Raw genomic sequence first — 20,130 nt, 5'->3', positions numbered from 1 at the left:
GATACACGAAGGAAGCAAGAAAAAACTGGTTCCTTCGTGTATTGATTACATCATACGAAATAAATAAATAAATAAATAAATCAATATCATTTATAAATACAGAAAACAATAATGGACCCAACACTGAACCCTGAGGGACTCCACTAATAACATTAGTCCACGATGAGCAGTGTCTATTGATTACCACTCTCTGTCTTCTCCCCCTCAACCATCCCTTTATCCATAGCAGCAATTTGCCTCCAATGCCACACTGCTCCAATTTGTGCAGCAGTCTTCCATGTGCAACAGTATCAAAAGCCTTTCTAAGATCCAAGTATATAATATCAGAGTTATTCCCTGCATCCAGTTCTTTTCTGACTGCATCATAGTATCCAATCAAATTGGTCAGGCAAGACTTCCCCTTAACAAAACCATGCTGTGTCCGAGCTATAACTGAAGTCTTGTCTAGATGATCCTGCAGTGCTTCTTTAACCAGTGCCTCCATTAATTTTCCTGAAATAGAACTCACAGGTCTATAATTACTTGTGTCAGCCTTTGATCCTCCTTTGTGAATTGGGGTCACATTTGCACATCCCCAGTCTATGGGTACCTCCCCTGAGTCCAAGGAAGCTCTCATAATTATGGCTAAGGGTTTGCTTACTTCCTTTGCTGCCTCCTTTAATATAATTGGATAGATCCCATCCACCCCAGGTGCCTTTTTTGTGTTTATCTTCAACGATTTCTCCTCCACTTTACTCTCAGTTATTACAAGATTATCTGGCGCCTCCGTAGCCAGGTGGGAAGCAGCAGCAGTGCGTAGTACACGCTTCTTGATTAGACCGGGGTTCGAGCCCGTCACCACCAAATACGGAGGATGCGGAAAGGTCAGGGAATGACCACCGCATATCCCGGAGCAATATGGTCTTAGTTGCTAATTCTCCTAAAAACCAAAACAACAAACAACAACAAGATTATCTAGCTTACTGCCAGAATTGAATACACCTCTGGCATTCCCTGCGCTGAATAACTCCTCATGTGTGAATGTTGATGCAAAATATTCATTTAGTTTGTTAGCTACCTGAGCAGGATCATCAACAGTTGAACCATTGATATCAAGTGGACCAATCTGATTCATCCCCTTTCTTCTAGAGTTTACATAAGTAAAGAACTCTTTGCTGTTTTTCTTTGCATCCTTTGCTAAAGATTTCTCGTAATCTGCCTTCGCATGCCTAACCTCCTTTGTAACTTGGTTACAGACCAGCTTATATCTGTCATAGCCTTCTGTGTCACATTTTAATTTATATGTATCCCATTCATTTTTCTTCTCTGCCATATGTCTCATTAGTTCATCTGACATCCATTTAGGCCTAAACCTTGAACAGTATTTCTTAGTTGGTATGTAAAGCCTAGTAGCTTCTAAGATAAGTTTTTTGAATGCTTCCCATTTTGAATTTGCTGTTGGTAACATCATCAGTTGGTCCCACTGTATAGAATTTAAATACTGTCTCAAACCATCGTAGTCGCCTTTATGAGAGCAAAAACCCTTCCCTTTACCCCTGATGTTAGTTACCTCTTTGAGTAAATCCCACTTCAGCACACTGTGATCACTGCCACCTAGTGGTTCCTTTATCTGCAGATTCTTAATGCATGAAGAATCACTACTGATAATAAGATCAAGAGTATTACTCCCTCTAGTTGCCTCCCGAACATGCTGACGTAGAAAACAATCATCTAATAAATCCACAAAAGCCTTGCTAGTGTGTAAGTGACCAACCCACAAATTCCAGTCAATATCTGGGAAATTAAAATTCCCCATTATAAGACTCTCTGATTTACTGGCCCACTCTATTTCCCTGTACAGTTTCTTATTATACTCATCAGAGTCATTAGGCCTATAGCACACTCCTACTCTCATTTTTGATCTCGCAATGCTTATGTCACACCAAACTGACTCTACACTGCACTGTCCAGCGATGTCGACTGACTTCACTTCCTTGGATTTTGTGTGTTTCTTAACTAATAGCATAACTCCTCCTCCCTTCCTATCCTGTCTATCCTTTCTGTACACATTGTACTCCCCAAATTCCAGTTCTGCATTCCTTATGTCTGTGTGACACCACGTCTGATATCCCAACAATAGCTGCCTTTGATGTTTTGAGCAATACCTCAAATTCATCAAATACCTCATATTCATCATATGTTAGGATATTTGATGCTGTGCTTGCTTTTTGTGGAAATCTCTGATTAAATAATCTTTTAGTGCTATGGTGCATAGGTATATCAAGAAATGGAAATTGGTGATACCATTATGATACCATCAATCTCACACTTAAAGCTGATGGTATCATAAGGACAGCATTACAGGAGTTCACTGAAGAAGTGGAACTCTTGTAATCATATTAAAAGCACTTGTTTTATATGTCAGCTTTACTCAGAATAAAGGTTTCCAACTTTAAAATAGTCAAGTTTTATTTCTGATTAAGAGCTGTTCATCTTACTGCTATTTTACAAAAGTTAAATTTGAATTTGCAATTTTAATGTTTGAATGATTGGTTGATTGACTCTTTCTTCAATTCTGAATTGATTGATCAATAAATTGATTATTTCTTTCTGCCTGTCTTTCAAATAATATATACCAATATATAGAAGTAATTATTCAAGCAAAAATATGCCCATTTTTGGTTTCCCATCTTAGAATTATTTCTTCATTTATTTTTTTTATATTGATAAAAAAATTTACATTACTCCTCTTTTCTTGGAAGTGATAAAAAGATATGAGGTGTGGCAATAAAGTTCGACTGGTGCAATAAAAAGAACACAAAGTGTGAATGAGCTCAAAAATTGTTTTATTTTTATTCAAAGTAATCACCACCTGATTGAATGCACTTATTACACCATTCTGAAATTTCTGAAAATATTCAGCAAAGGCATCCAAAGAGATGATGTTCAGTTCAGTTGTTATGTTCTTCTTTGTTCTTAACATCCTGAAATCTCTTTCCTTTGAGGGCAGTTTTCACTTTGGGAAAGAGGAAGAAGCAGCTGGTACTAGATTGGGAGAATAGGGTGGAAGCTGGATCTGTACAATTCCATGTTTCATCAGAAATGTCTTCACGATGAGTGTGAAATGGGTGGGGGATTGTCATGTGACAAGAACCAGCTGCCTTTCTCTTGATATTGCAACCTCACCCAGGAAATGCATGTCGCATAGACTTTCTCCCTGTCAGGTACAAATTCTTTGTAAATCAGACCCTGTTTGTCAAAAAACAAGGTCAGCATTATCTTGATCCTGGACTTCTGTAATTGAAATTTTTTTGGGCTTTGGTGGTGAAGTCCACTGATGCTCTGGCACTGCATCTCTGAGTCGTACTGAAACACCCAACGGACATCTCCAGTGACAATACAGTTGAGGAAATTAAGATTTTCTTCACAAGTTGGGATGATATCTTCAGATGATTGATACTTTGTTTCTTCTGCTTATCCTTGAGGCTGTGTGGCACAAATTTTGCACAGACCTTCCTTTTCCCTAAATCTTTGTGTAGAATTTGATGAGGTGTCTCCTTATTCATATCTAACTTGTCAACCATCATTCCGGGGTTCAAACAATGATCTCTTGCCACAATTTCCCAAACCTTTTGCAATCTGGCCTCATTTTGAGAGGACAGTTTTTTTTTTTTTTTTTTGTTGGAGCAGTGCTCCCTTAACCCCTCCCCCCCCCCCTCTCTCTCTCTCTCTCTCTCTCTCTCTCTCACACACACACACACACACACTTCTAGATTCCATTCAAAAGAGGACAGTTAGATTAATTAATGACCCATTTTTTACAAAGTCTCTCCACTCTGTATTTTCTATAGATACTTCCATGGGAACTGTTCTTCTGAATTAGCTTCTGTAATTCCCCCTCTCTTACAAACTAGCCTGAATACATTCTGCACCCAGTCAACGTCCACTTGCTGTCCAACTTAAAACTCACAGAACCCACTTTCTTTCTTTCTCATTTATCTCTTCAACTTCCATTTTCTAACAACCTCCCTTCACTCGTATTTCCTGAAAATTTCAATCAATAGAAATGCAAGTCTGATGTCAATAAGTAACTTCTTTCATCTTCTCAGCCTTCAACCTATGCACAGTACTAAGTACTATACATTCTAATACCTTTTTTGTTTGGGGTTTTCATAAAAAAATATATATTTATATAAATATATATACTTTTTATCTAATAGCTTCATATAGCACCTCATTAGTTTAATCAAATTAATATCGTGTCTTAGTTTAGTTTGAAGCAGAGGAAGGTAGCAAAGTAGATCCCATAGTATATGATTTTATTGTAATTAGTTGTCAAAATACTTTTTCTTCTCACAGTATAGAAAAGTGTCTTCTTTCCATATCCAATAACTTGTTGAATTTTACTTTTTGTTGCCATATTAGAGATACTTATTTTGTTTTCTAGGTGTATTTTGGATAGATTATGAATCTGTTCTCAACTTTTTTGACGTTGTGTATCTAAACTGGAATCCTGCCTTATTTAAATATACTTATTGTATTCACCAGTAAGTATTTTATACATTTTTTAAAAATTTTATTTTAGTGAAAAATTGCAGATGTATTATATTTACATTAATAAAACAGTTGTGCTTAAATATTTATTATATAATTGTCATTTGCTTAATTAATTAATTATATCAAGAAATTTCCATAAACTTAAATGGTAATTTATATATCATGTATAAATGAAAAATAAAAAAATTAACGACAATAAAATTCTGGGATTATAAAATAAAATTACAGTGAAATAAGTTGATTCAAGAGTTTTATGTGTTTAGGATGAAGTTCTGTGTATTGTCTCTAAATTGTGTGTATTCTATACAGTGCTTGGAAAGTTTCTAAAATTTCTAAAAAATAGTGAACTAGTTCTAGTGAAATGCTCAAAATTGAACTAGTTCTAGTTCTATTAGGAGAAAAAAGAGAACTTGTTAAATTCCAGTTCATTTAAAATGCAACTGAACTAGAACTCAAAGTGAAGTTGAGCACACCAAAATGCTGTTCCAAGTTCATCACATGATAGATGATGCCACATTACATGATTCGTGTATACTTAATTACTATTTTATTATTTATTAATTTTATTATTTTATTTTATCCATTCCGTTTCATAAAAATTTTTCTTTTAACCCTTGGACCGAACAGTTTCTTCTTAAATGAATTTGATTTTCATTGTTATTTCATTATTTTGTTTACAATGTTTGTTTTATTCATTCACTGAACTTTTCAAACAAACCTTGTTTAGATACGTTTTTGTATCTCTTCTGTTAATTTACCAATGTTTGTTTAGAGATCAGTCTGCACTTTGATTGTGAACTTATCTCCTGGCAACAAAAGTGATTAAGCAGCATAGAAGACAAGACAGAAATCAGATGTAGTGAATGGAATAACATACAAGCAATTTCTTTAACAGGTTTCAAACATGTGACTGTGCCCCTAAATTTACACTGTTTATTTGTTTAGTTAATTTAAGTATTTATAAATTATAATTGCTTCAACTGTTCCTGTGACTGTTTGGTTTCTCTCAGGCACAGGCTTGAAATGTGTGGTTTGTGGTGTGAAATCTCTTGGAAAATAAATTTGCTTCAGCATTGTTATTAATTAAGAGAAAAGGACAAATTCCACTCCAGTTTAAATAAAAAGTTATTTGGTTAGACTCTGAAAGAAGTTATACAATTTAAGGCAAAGTCTGTATAGAAGTTAGTTCCAACTTCTATACAGACTATTTACTATACAGAATTAATGTATATAGTATGAATCAGAGCTGTAATACTCAATATGTTCTACGTTGATAATATTAGTAAATTAATAAGAGGAGTTTACCTCAATATAGTACGTGGAACACTTCCGTATGATACCCTCCAGAAATTAAAACGGAAAAAACGAAAAAATCGACAACTTACCAATATATTAAAGTGAAATATAAATAATTAAATAATCAATTTAACTCAATTCAAAATCAATTCAAAACAATTAAAATTCAAATTAACGCAATTAAAAGAATCTAACGAAAATATTCAAAACGATTTTCCTTCCTGAAGCTGACAATGCTTTTCGACCGACTGTCGTGATCACAGGAATGAAAATTACCGAATCAGGCTAAACCTGCAACTTAAATAGTGATTATGTGTCTTCGCGCATGCGCGTAAAGGTCCACGCATCAGAGATCAAATATGGCCGCCGAACATTAACAGAATTCTCGTGTAATTTAATTTCAACGGTTTCTGCAATTAATAGTCGCGTATAATTATGTTGAACGTTAAGTATTTTGGCCTCGTTAAATAAAAAAGTATGTTTTTCGTTAATGGCATGAAAGGCTAATTCTGACGCTGCTGAACGAGAAGCACGAACTGAGGCTTCGTGTTGATTTACACGGATATTAAGAGAAAACCGCGTCGAACCCTGATAAGACGAGTCGCAATCACCGCAAGAAATGTTGTATACTAGATCATTAATTTGTGTTGCGAACGCCGAAAGAACCGAGCGATTGTTCAGTATAGTGTGTAACTTCCGTATAGGCCTAGCTATAATTTTAAATTCGGTATCTTTAAAGAATCTGTTAAGCTGTTTGTGCCACTGTTCAACATATGGGACAGAAATAAAGTATTTTTTGATATTATTATTGTTGATTGGTGCAGTATTTTGTATCCTATCCTTAGCTTGTACCCTAATTCGATTTATTGTGTTAATGGGATAACCCCTGTTCAAGAATCTGCTAGTTAATATTTGTATTTCTGAGTCTAAAGCAGAATCCGTCGTTGAATATTTATAGGCATTTAGAAATTGATTAAAGATAATCGATCTTTTGTAGGTGAACGGGTGGTAGCTATTATAATGTAGAAGCATACCGGTGTTTGTGGGTTTTCGATAGATGCTAAATTGTATTTTGTTCGAGTCCCGGGTAAGCGTGAAATTTAGAAAGTTTAATGACTTAGTATCCGTATCTTCCCTTTCCAATGTAAATTTGAGTCTAGAATGAATATTATTAAACGAATGTAAAATGTCTTGGATAGTACTACTATCGGTAATAACTAGAACATCGTCTAAATACCTCCCATAGTATGTGATACGGGGACGAAAAGGTGTCAAATGTATCTGCTCAATCGTTGAGAGATAGATCTCTGACATTAAGCCACTCAGGCTCAAACCCATTGGTAATCCAAAAATTTGTTTGTACACCTTGTCTCGAAAGGTGATGTAGTTAGCCTCAACTAATAGTTTAATTAAGTGAAAAATCTCCTTTATAGGCAGCTTCGTATGATTAATCGGTGTCGAGTTTTTATTTAACATATCCCAAATAATATCTAATGTGTATTCAACGTTTACATTCGTATATAATGAGGTAACATCTAATGAGAATAAATTGTCATTGTCGCCGAGTCTACAGTCTTTAAGATTATTAAATAATGTATCGTAATTCTTAATCCCAAATTGTATAACCTGTCTAAAAGGTTTTATAATGTTATATACATGTGTGGCTAAGGCTGAAAATGCCGAGTTCCTGTAGGAAACAATAGGTCGAATCGGAAATCCAGGCTTGTGTAATTTTACCTGACCAAAAAGTGCAGGAATATTGTATGTTCTGGACTTCAATTCCTTCAACTGAACCATAGTAATGTAGTCGTTTTTACGATATGTGGTTAACGTTTTATTGTATTGATTTACCAAATTGGTAAACAGTGTCGGGTCCACTTCACAATAAGTGGAGGTATCAGATACAACTGAATCTAACTTATTAATATAATCATGTTTATCTAGTATAACCACTGTATCTCCTTTATCTGCCCTCTGTATAATAATGTCCTTATTTTCTCGAAGTTCTCGTAAAGCTGAACTGTCATGTGTATTCAATTTAGGAAGTCGCGTTTCTTTTATGTTATTCACTACTTGGTTAACTTGTTGAATAAATACATCTTTTTGTGGAACACTACGAAGTCCAAATTCAATATCAATTACGCATTGTTTTTTTGGCAGCTTTCGAGGTGGTAAATTATAATTTAATCCTTTGGATAAAAGTGAAATCTGGTCCTGCGATAGTGTACACGAGGAAAGATTTGTAACCTGTTGATATGTCGGTTCGTTGGATACTGGGTGAGGGGGTGTTCGTGAACTAGCCGACATATTCTGTGGTAGTGCATTATGTGTCTGTGGGGGGGATGTCACCCAACTCGTGTGAACTTGGTTGCAAGCTCGCGACAATGTGTTAGAATTCGCATGAACGTGTCTTGAACTATTCGATAATGTTTGCAACTTGTTAACGTGTCTGTTTTTTATTTCTGAGGCTTGTGCTTCCCGTCGCAAATCTATGGAGGTCTTCAATACAGACCAATCGTTCGGATGTAGATAATTTTTTAATTTATCGCGAAGCTTCCTAACCTGGGAAAGGTATTTTTGTTTATCCGAATATCGAGATTTTAAGGCAAGCTTAACAATATTACGTGATGTCGCCAGTGATAGTTGTTTTATGCCTGAAATTTTTTGATTTAAATTCACCCTGGCAAATTTCGGAACGATGTTGTTTTGAAGGCAATATTTTAGGAAAGAAATATGGTAACTTTGGGCCGAGTACCTTAGTGTAGATTTAATGTAATTTTGTACCAAGCCATTGAAAAAATCTCCCATAATTGTGTGTATCGATTGTATACTGATTGTATACTACTGGAGAGACAGGAAGTGAATGAAATAGTCAATAAGAGTTTGAAAATTAATTAGATAGTATGAATCAGAGCTGTAATACTCAATATGTTCTACGTTGATAATATTAGTAAATTAATAAGAGGAGTTTACCTCAATATAGTACGTGGAACACTTCCGTATGATACCCTCCAGAAATTAAAACGGAAAAAACGAAAAAATCGACAACTTACCAATATATTAAAGTGAAATATAAATAATTAAATAATCAATTTAACTCAATTCAAAATCAATTCAAAACAATTAAAATTCAAATTAACGCAATTAAAAGAATCTAACGAAAATATTCAAAACGATTTTCCTTCCTGAAGCTGACAATGCTTTTCGACCGACTGTCGTGATCACAGGAATGAAAATTACCGAATCAGGCTAAACCTGCAACTTAAATAGTGATTATGTGTCTTCGCGCATGCGCGTAAAGGTCCACGCATCGGAGATCAAATATGGCCGCCGAACATTAACAGAATTCTCGTGTAATTTAATTTCAACGGTTTCTGCAATTAATAGTCGCGTATAATTATGTTGAACGTTAAGTATTTTGGCCTCGTTAAATAAAAAAGTATGTTTTTCGTTAATGGCATGAAAGGCTAATTCTGACGCTGCTGAACGAGAAGCACGAACTGAGGCTTCGTGTTGATTTACACGGATATTAAGAGAAAACCGCGTCGAACCCTGATAAGACGAGTCGCAATCACCGCAAGAAATGTTGTATACTAGATCATTAATTTGTGTTGCGAACGCCGAAAGAACCGAGCGATTGTTCAGTATAGTGTGTAACTTCCGTATAGGCCTAGCTATAATTTTAAATTCGGTATCTTTAAAGAATCTGTTAAGCTGTTTGTGCCACTGTTCAACATATGGGACAGAAATAAAGTATTTTTTGATATTATTATTGTTGATTGGTGCAGTATTTTGTATCCTATCCTTAGCTTGTACCCTAATTCGATTTATTGTGTTAATGGGATAACCCCTGTTCAAGAATCTGCTAGTTAATATTTGTATTTCTGAGTCTAAAGCAGAATCCGTCGTTGAATATTTATAGGCATTTAGAAATTGATTAAAGATAATCGATCTTTTGTAGGTGAACGGGTGGTAGCCATTATAATGTAGAAGCATACCGGAGTTTGTGGGTTTTCGATAGATGCTAAATTGTATTTTGTTCGAGTCCCGGGTAAGCGTGAATTCCTAAATTGAATACACATGACAGTTCAGCTTTACGAGAACTTCGAGAAAATAAGGACATTATTATACAGAGGGCAGATAAAGGAGATACAGTGGTTATACTAGATAAACATGATTATATTAATAAGTTAGATTCAGTTGTATCTGATACCTCCACTTATTGTGAAGTGGACCCGACACTGTTTACCAATTTGGTAAATCAATACAATAAAACGTTAACCACATATCGTAAAAACGACTACATTACTATGGTTCAGTTGAAGGAATTGAAGTCCAGAACATACAATATTCCTGCACTTTTTGGTCAGGTAAAATTACACAAGCCTGGATTTCCGATTCGACCTATTGTTTCCTACAGGAACTCGGCATTTTCAGCCTTAGCCACACATGTATATAACATTATAAAACCTTTTAGACAGGTTATACAATTTGGGATTAAGAATTACGATACATTATTTAATAATCTTAAAGACTGTAGACTCGGCGACAATGACAATTTATTCTCATTAGATGTTACCTCATTATATACGAATGTAAACGTTGAATACACATTAGATATTATTTGGGATATGTTAAATAAAAACTCGACACCGATTAATCATACGAAGCTGCCTATAAAGGAGATTTTTCACTTAACTAAACTATTAGTTGAGGCTAACTACATCACCTTTCGAGACAAGGTGTACAAACAAATTTTTGGATTACCAATGGGTTTGAGCCTGAGTGGCTTAATGTCAGAGATCTATCTCTCAACGATTGAGCAGATACATTTGACACCTTTTCGTCCCCGTATCACATACTATGGGAGGTATTTAGACGATGTTCTAGTTATTACCGATAGTAGTACTATCCAAGACATTTTACATTCGTTTAATAATATTCATTCTAGACTCAAATTTACATTGGAAAGGGAAGATACGGATACTAAGTCATTAAACTTTCTAAATTTCACGCTTACCCGGGACTCGAACAAAATACAATTTAGCATCTATCGAAAACCCACAAACACCGGTATGCTTCTACATTATAATAGCTACCACCCGTTCACCTACAAAAGATCGATTATCTTTAATCAATTTCTAAATGCCTATAAATATTCAACGACGGATTCTGCTTTAGACTCAGAAATACAAATATTAACTAGCAGATTCTTGAACAGGGGTTATCCCATTAACACAATAAATCGAATTAGGGTACAAGCTAAGGATAGGATACAAAATACTGCACCAATCAACAATAATAATATCAAAAAATACTTTATTTCTGTCCCATATGTTGAACAGTGGCACAAACAGCTTAACAGATTCTTTAAAGATACCGAATTTAAAATTATAGCTAGGCCTATACGGAAGTTACACACTATACTGAACAATCGCTCGGTTCTTTCGGCGTTCGCAACACAAATTAATGATCTAGTATACAACATTTCTTGCGGTGATTGCGACTCGTCTTATCAGGGTTCGACGCGGTTTTCTCTTAATATCCGTGTAAATCAACACGAAGCCTCAGTTCGTGCTTCTCGTTCAGCAGTGTCAGAATTAGCCTTTCATGCCATTAACGAAAAACATACTTTTTTATTTAACGAGGCCAAAATACTTAACGTTCAACATAATTATACGCGACTATTAATTGCAGAAACCGTTGAAATTAAATTACACGAGAATTCTGTTAATGTTCGGCGGCCATATTTGATCTCCGATGCGTGGACCTTTACGCGCATGCGCGAAGACACATAATCACTATTTAAGTTGCAGGTTTAGCCTGATTCGGTAATTTTCATTCCTGTGATCACGACAGTCGGTCGAAAAGCATTGTCAGCTTCAGGAAGGAAAATCGTTTTGAATATTTTCGTTAGATTCTTTTAATTGCGTTAATTTGAATTTTAATTGTTTTGAATTGATTTTGAATTGAGTTAAATTGATTATTTAATTATTTATATTTCACTTTAATATATTGGTAAGTTGTCGATTTTTTCGTTTTTTCCGTTTTAATTTCTGGAGGGTATCATACGGAAGTGTTCCACGTACTATATTGAGGTAAACTCCTCTTATTAATTTACTAATATTATCAACGTAGAACATATTGAGTATTACAGCTCTGATTCATACTATCTAATTAATTTTCAAACTCTTATTGACTATTTCATTCACTTCCTGTCTCTCCAGTAGTATACAATCAGTATACAATCGATACACACAATTATGGGAGATTTTTTGAATGGCTTGGTACAAAATTACATTAAATCTACACTAAGGTACTCGGCCCAAAGTTACCATATTTCTTTCCTAAAATATTGCCTTCAAAACAACATCGTTCCGAAATTTGCCAGGGTGAATTTAAATCAAAAAATTTCAGGCATAAAACAACTATCACTGGCGACATCACGTAATATTGTTAAGCTTGCCTTAAAATCTCGATATTCGGATAAACAAAAATACCTTTCCCAGGTTAGGAAGCTTCGCGATAAATTAAAAAATTATCTACATCCGAACGATTGGTCTGTATTGAAGACCTCCATAGATTTGCGACGGGAAGCACAAGCCTCAGAAATAAAAAACAGACACGTTAACAAGTTGCAAACATTATCGAATAGTTCAAGACACGTTCATGCGAATTCTAACACATTGTCGCGAGCTTGCAACCAAGTTCACACGAGTTGGGTGACATCCCCCCCACAGACACATAATGCACTACCACAGAATATGTCGGCTAGTTCACGAACACCCCCTCACCCAGTATCCAACGAACCGACATATCAACAGGTTACAAATCTTTCCTCGTGTACACTATCGCAGGACCAGATTTCACTTTTATCCAAAGGATTAAATTATAATTTACCACCTCGAAAGCTGCCAAAAAAACAATGCGTAATTGATATTGAATTTGGACTTCGTAGTGTTCCACAAAAAGATGTATTTATTCAACAAGTTAACCAAGTAGTGAATAACATAAAAGAAACGCGACTTCCTAAATTGAATACACATGACAGTTCAGCTTTACGAGAACTTCGAGAAAATAAGGACATTATTATACAGAGGGCAGATAAAGGAGATACAGTGGTTATACTAGATAAACATGATTATATTAATAAGTTAGATTCAGTTGTATCTGATACCTCCACTTATTGTGAAGTGGACCCGACACTGTTTACCAATTTGGTAAATCAATACAATAAAACGTTAACCACATATCGTAAAAACGACTACATTACTATGGTTCAGTTGAAGGAATTGAAGTCCAGAACATACAATATTCCTGCACTTTTTGGTCAGGTAAAATTACACAAGCCTGGATTTCTGATTCGACCTATTGTTTCCTACAGGAACTCGGCATTTTCAGCCTTAGCCACACATGTATATAACATTATAAAACCTTTTAGACAGGTTATACAATTTGGGATTAAGAATTACGATACATTATTTAATAATCTTAAAGACTGTAGACTCGGCGACAATGACAATTTATTCTCATTAGATGTTACCTCATTATATACGAATGTAAACGTTGAATACACATTAGATATTATTTGGGATATGTTAAATAAAAACTCGACACCGATTAATCATACGAAGCTGCCTATAAAGGAGATTTTTCACTTAATTAAACTATTAGTTGAGGCTAACTACATCACCTTTCGAGACAAGGTGTACAAACAAATTTTTGGATTACCAATGGGTTTGAGCCTGAGTGGCTTAATGTCAGAGATCTATCTCTCAACGATTGAGCAGATACATTTGACACCTTTTCGTCCCCGTATCACATACTATGGGAGGTATTTAGACGATGTTCTAGTTATTACCGATAGTAGTACTATCCAAGACATTTTACATTCGTTTAATAATATTCATTCTAGACTCAAATTTACATTGGAAAGGGAAGATACGGATACTAAGTCATTAAACTTTCTAAATTTCACGCTTACCCGGGACTCGAACAAAATACAATTTAGCATCTATCGAAAACCCACAAACACCGGTATGCTTCTACATTATAATAGCTACCACCCGTTCACCTACAAAAGATCGATTATCTTTAATCAATTTCTAAATGCCTATAAATATTCAACGACGGATTCTGCTTTAGACTCAGAAATACAAATATTAACTAGCAGATTCTTGAACAGGGGTTATCCCATTAACACAATAAATCGAATTAGGGTACAAGCTAAGGATAGGATACAAAATACTGCACCAATCAACAATAATAATATCAAAAAATACTTTATTTCTGTCCCATATGTTGAACAGTGGCACAAACAGCTTAACAGATTCTTTAAAGATACCGAATTTAAAATTATAGCTAGGCCTATACGGAAGTTACACACTATACTGAACAATCGCTCGTTTCTTTCGGCGTTCGCAACACAAATTAATGATCTAGTATACAACATTTCTTGCGGTGATTGCGACTCGTCTTATCAGGGTTCGACGCGGTTTTCTCTTAATATCCGTGTAAATCAACACGAAGCCTCAGTTCGTGCTTCTCGTTCAGCAGCGTCAGAATTAGCCTTTCATGCCATTAACGAAAAACATACTTTTTTATTTAACGAGGCCAAAATACTTAACGTTCAACATAATTATACGCGACTATTAATTGCAGAAACCGTTGAAATTAAATTACATGAGAATTCTGTTAATGTTCGGCGGCCATATTTGATCTCCGATGCGTGGACCTTTACGCGCATGCGCGAAGACACATAATCACTATTTAAGTTGCAGGTTTAGCCTGATTCGGTAATTTTCATTCCTGTGATCACGACAGTCGGTCGAAAAGCATTGTCAGCTTCAGGAAGGAAAATCGTTTTGAATATTTTCGTTAGATTCTTTTAATTGCGTTAATTTGAATTTTAATTGTTTTGAATTGATTTTGAATTGAGTTAAATTGATTATTTAATTATTTATATTTCACTTTAATATATTGGTAAGTTGTCGATTTTTTCGTTTTTTCCGTTTTAATTTCTGGAGGGTATCATACGGAAGTGTTCCACGTACTATATTGAGGTAAACTCCTCTTATTAATTTACTAATATTATCAACGTAGAACATATTGAGTATTACAGCTCTGATTCATACTATCTAATTAATTTTCAAACTCTTATTGACTATTTCATTCACTTCCTGTCTCTCCAGTAGTATACAATCAGTATACAATCGATACACACAATTATGGGAGATTTTTTGAATGGCTTGGTACAAAATTACATTAAATCTACACTAAGGTACTCGGCCCAAAGTTACCATATTTCTTTCCTAAAATATTGCCTTCAAAACAACATCGTTCCGAAATTTGCCAGGGTGAATTTAAATCAAAAAATTTCAGGCATAAAACAACTATCACTGGCGACATCACGTAATATTGTTAAGCTTGCCTTAAAATCTCGATATTCGGATAAACAAAAATACCTTTCCCAGGTTAGGAAGCTTCGCGATAAATTAAAAAATTATCTACATCCGAACGATTGGTCTGTATTGAAGACCTCCATAGATTTGCGACGGGAAGCACAAGCCTCAGAAATAAAAAACAGACACGTTAACAAGTTGCAAACATTATCGAATAGTTCAAGACACGTTCATGCGAATTCTAACACATTGTCGCGAGCTTGCAACCAAGTTCACACGAGTTGGGTGACATCCCCCCCACAGACACATAATGCACTACCACAGAATATGTCGGCTAGTTCACGAACACCCCCTCACCCAGTATCCAACGAACCGACATATCAACAGGTTACAAATCTTTCCTCGTGTACACTATCGCAGGACCAGATTTCACTTTTATCCAAAGGATTAAATTATAATTTACCACCTCGAAAGCTGCCAAAAAAACAATGCGTAATTGATATTGAATTTGGACTTCGTAGTGTTCCACAAAAAGATGTATTTATTCAACAAGTTAACCAAGTAGTGAATAACATAAAAGAAACGCGACTTCCTAAATTGAATACACATGACAGTTCAGCTTTACGAGAACTTCGAGAAAATAAGGACATTATTATACAGAGGGCAGATAAAGGAGATACAGTGGTTATACTAGATAAACATGATTATATTAATAAGTTAGATTCAGTTGTATCTGATACCTCCACTTATTGTGAAGTGGACCCGACACTGTTTACCAATTTGGTAAATCAATACAATAAAACGTTAACCACATATCGTAAAAACGACTACATTACTATGGTTCAGTTGAAGGAATTGAAGTCCAGAACATACAATATTCCTGCACTTTTTGGTCAGGTAAAATTACACAAGCCTGGATTTCTGATTCGACCTATTGTTTCCTACAGGAACTCGGCATTTTCAGCCTTAGCCACACATGTATATAACATTATAAAACCTTTTAGACAGGTTATACAATTTGGGATTAAGAATTACGATACATTATTTAATAATCTTAAAGACTGTAGACTCGGCGACAATGACAATTTATTCTCATTAGATGTTACCTCATTATATACGAATGTAAACGTTGAATACACATTAGATATTATTTGGGATATGTTAAATAAAAACTCGACACCGATTAATCATACGAAGCTGCCTATAAAGGAGATTTTTCACTTAATTAAACTATTAGTTGAGGCTAACTACATCACCTTTCGAGACAAGGTGTACAAACAAATTTTTGGATTACCAATGGGTTTGAGCCTGAGTGGCTTAATGTCAGAGATCTATCTCTCAACGATTGAGCAGATACATTTGACACCTTTTCGTCCCCGTATCACATACTATGGGAGGTATTTAGACGATGTTCTAGTTATTACCGATAGTAGTACTATCCAAGACATTTTACATTCGTTTAATAATATTCATTCTAGACTCAAATTTACATTGGAAAGGGAAGATACGGATACTAAGTCATTAAACTTTCTAAATTTCACGCTTACCCGGGACTCGAACAAAATACAATTTAGCATCTATCGAAAACCCACAAACACCGGTATGCTTCTACATTATAATAGCTACCACCCGTTCACCTACAAAAGATCGATTATCTTTAATCAATTTCTAAATGCCTATAAATATTCAACGACGGATTCTGCTTTAGACTCAGAAATACAAATATTAACTAGCAGATTCTTGAACAGGGGTTATCCCATTAACACAATAAATCGAATTAGGGTACAAGCTAAGGATAGGATACAAAATACTGCACCAATCAACAATAATAATATCAAAAAATACTTTATTTCTGTCCCATATGTTGAACAGTGGCACAAACAGCTTAACAGATTCTTTAAAGATACCGAATTTAAAATTATAGCTAGGCCTATACGGAAGTTACACACTATACTGAACAATCGCTCGTTTCTTTCGGCGTTCGCAACACAAATTAATGATCTAGTATACAACATTTCTTGCGGTGATTGCGACTCGTCTTATCAGGGTTCGACGCGGTTTTCTCTTAATATCCGTGTAAATCAACACGAAGCCTCAGTTCGTGCTTCTCGTTCAGCAGCGTCAGAATTAGCCTTTCATGCCATTAACGAAAAACATACTTTTTTATTTAACGAGGCCAAAATACTTAACGTTCAACATAATTATACGCGACTATTAATTGCAGAAACCGTTGAAATTAAATTACATGAGAATTCTGTTAATGTTCGGCGGCCATATTTGATCTCCGATGCGTGGACCTTTACGCGCATGCGCGAAGACACATAATCACTATTTAAGTTGCAGGTTTAGCCTGATTCGGTAATTTTCATTCCTGTGATCACGACAGTCGGTCGAAAAGCATTGTCAGCTTCAGGAAGGAAAATCGTTTTGAATATTTTCGTTAGATTCTTTTAATTGCGTTAATTTGAATTTTAATTGTTTTGAATTGATTTTGAATTGAGTTAAATTGATTATTTAATTATTTATATTTCACTTTAATATATTGGTAAGTTGTCGATTTTTTCGTTTTTTCCGTTTTAATTTCTGGAGGGTATCATACGGAAGTGTTCCACGTACTATATTGAGGTAAACTCCTCTTATTAATTTACTAGAATTAATGTATATAGTACAGACTATTTACAGATCTGTACTATATACAGAATTAATGTGGTGCAGTAACTATTTACAAACAGTTACTGCACCACATTAATTAAATCTACAGTGGCCATAGGAAATGAGTTAAACCTGTTATAATAAGCATACATGCACATAAGGAGAGCACATATCATGCTTCTTTGATATTATTTAATTTCTTTTTCGAGGCAACTAGTGATCTTTGATCACTGAGTGCAGGTACCAAAAAAGGGGTCCCTTTAGACTGTTGATGCTTCTTTGTCAGATATGTAAAATATTAAATGAATTAGATTTCAAAATATACACAGTACTCTCTGTTCTACTGCTCTCTTAAATGGCCACTTCTTGAATTTTTAGTTCCATTTCATGCATTTTGAACTAGCTAGCATTAATCAGCAAATGTTGATGCAAATACAAGGTTTAGTACACTTTCCTTTTAAAGCCTTAAATTCTGTTCTCTCTAAATTTTTCTCTCTCTCTCTCTCTGTGCTGCATGTGTTACTGACAATAGTCAAGTGAAAATCAGAAATACATTTATCATTTATGCAGTAATGTGTCACATTAAATCTAACAAGTTAACAATAAATTAAAAAAGCGTATTCAACGATATTAAAATGTCAGATATTGTAAATCAGAAATCTGTCGGCGCCTCCATAGCCAGGTGGGAAGGAGCAGCAGTGTGTAGCACACACATTTTGATTAGACCGGGGTTCGAGCCCGTCACCACCAAATACAGAGAATGCGGAAAGGTCAGGGAATGACCACCGCATTTCCCGGAGCAATATGGCCTTAGTTGCTAATGCTTCTAAAAACCAAATAACAAATAAACAAAACAGAAATCATCTGTTTCTTACTTAAAGAAAAATTATATTTTTACGTATCCATAAGTGATAAATTGAGTTAGCAGTCAATTTAACATACAAATTCATGCAGTGCTGTGCATTAGAATTGAGTGTTCAGTACTTTTATATTGATTAAAAACAGTCAGTTGGAAGAGGATATCCTTTGTATGTTAAATCAGTAAAGGTGAATATTACTCTTTATGTTAGTAATACTCATAATACTGGAAATGTGTCAGCAGTTATCAACTTTCCTATTTATATATACGTTTAAAGTGGAAATAATTCATTTGCTGGTGAATGTCTTTTTATTGTTGTTAATTTACTGCCTGTGCTGAATAAACTCTCTACATGTGACATGACAGTTTATTAAAACAGCAGACTAATTACATGGATGCCAAAATAGTAAAATATCTACAATTAATACTGAAAATATGTACGATTAAGGACATAAAATAGTACACCTTTCTATTATTTTATGTCCTTAATTGTACATATTTTCAGTTTTAATTGTAGATATTTTACCATTTTAATGTCCCTGTAATTAGTCTGCTGTTTTAATAAACTGTCAATTCAGTGGAAGCAGTATGTTATTAATATATCTAATCTTGTTGCCCAAGGCCTTTTCTCTAACAAACATTTTATGCCCTTGTTGTTACTTCTGTAGAAGATGTCTAGTTCTCTGCATGTGACAATCCTGATTGCTTAATTCTGATGAGAGAAGAAGCAGTGTTATCTTCCACCTCTTGAGTTCCTTCTTTCTTTTGTCTTATCTGATCATAGCAGTTCTGGAGGCAAAGCCTTAATCCAGCCTTTTTCAGTGTATTGTAGTTTTCCATCCAGCCAGTTACACTTTAATTTCAAGTCGAACTGACTGGATGACTACCATTGTCTACTTTGTACCAGTATGATATTAAAAAATCAAACAAAACCTGCAAACTAATTAAATGACACAGAAAAAAATTTGGCACTACCTTACTGCTGGGTTCTTTAAATTTTTAACTGCAGAAAGCCTCATGGATGGGAAAATTTATTACAAACTGATTTAAAGTAGCACTGACATATGCTACTTTATATCACTTTAGCTATAAATTTCTCTAAGTGGCTGTCCTGGAGTATAAACAGACATTTCTTTATTTATGAAAAAAAGAACAATTTTAAAAAATCAAATTAATGGAGTATCAAGTTTTCTGGAGAAGTTTTTGCCTTTGATTGACACAGAAGGGATTCCACAGTAATATTATTATTTTCACTTTCCTAAAGAAACAAAAAATCTTTTCATATCTCACAGTACTAACTTATTGACTCCCAAAACTAGGGTTATCATTTTTCCCCTTTAAAATCTGGGAATAAAATGCTTCAACATGGATAAAAAAAAAAAAGAT

At 34.7% G+C, this 20,130-nt stretch overlaps 1 protein-coding gene across 2 annotated transcripts in view; it reads left to right on the top strand.

Moving 5' to 3' along the window:
• LOC150079452 (calpain-7-like) overlaps positions 1 to 20,130 on the top strand; it is a 133,377-nt gene that overhangs the window by 72,508 nt on the left and 40,739 nt on the right. For both annotated transcript variants that reach the window (XM_090384077.1, XM_090384076.1), the window contains one exon: positions 4,427 to 4,526. In XM_090384077.1, the coding sequence (XP_090240203.1) occupies positions 4,427 to 4,526 (100 nt within the window). The remainder of the gene's footprint in view (positions 1 to 4,426; positions 4,527 to 20,130) is intronic.

Source organism: Mastigoproctus giganteus, chromosome 10 (genome assembly GCF_048544385.1).
Source record: "Mastigoproctus giganteus isolate SK-2022 chromosome 10, ASM4854438v1, whole genome shotgun sequence".
In the NCBI taxonomy this organism is placed as follows: domain Eukaryota; kingdom Metazoa; phylum Arthropoda; class Arachnida; order Uropygi; family Thelyphonidae; genus Mastigoproctus; species Mastigoproctus giganteus.
Note: the sequence above shows the minus strand (reverse complement) of the source record. Positions and strands in the feature narration are given on the sequence as shown.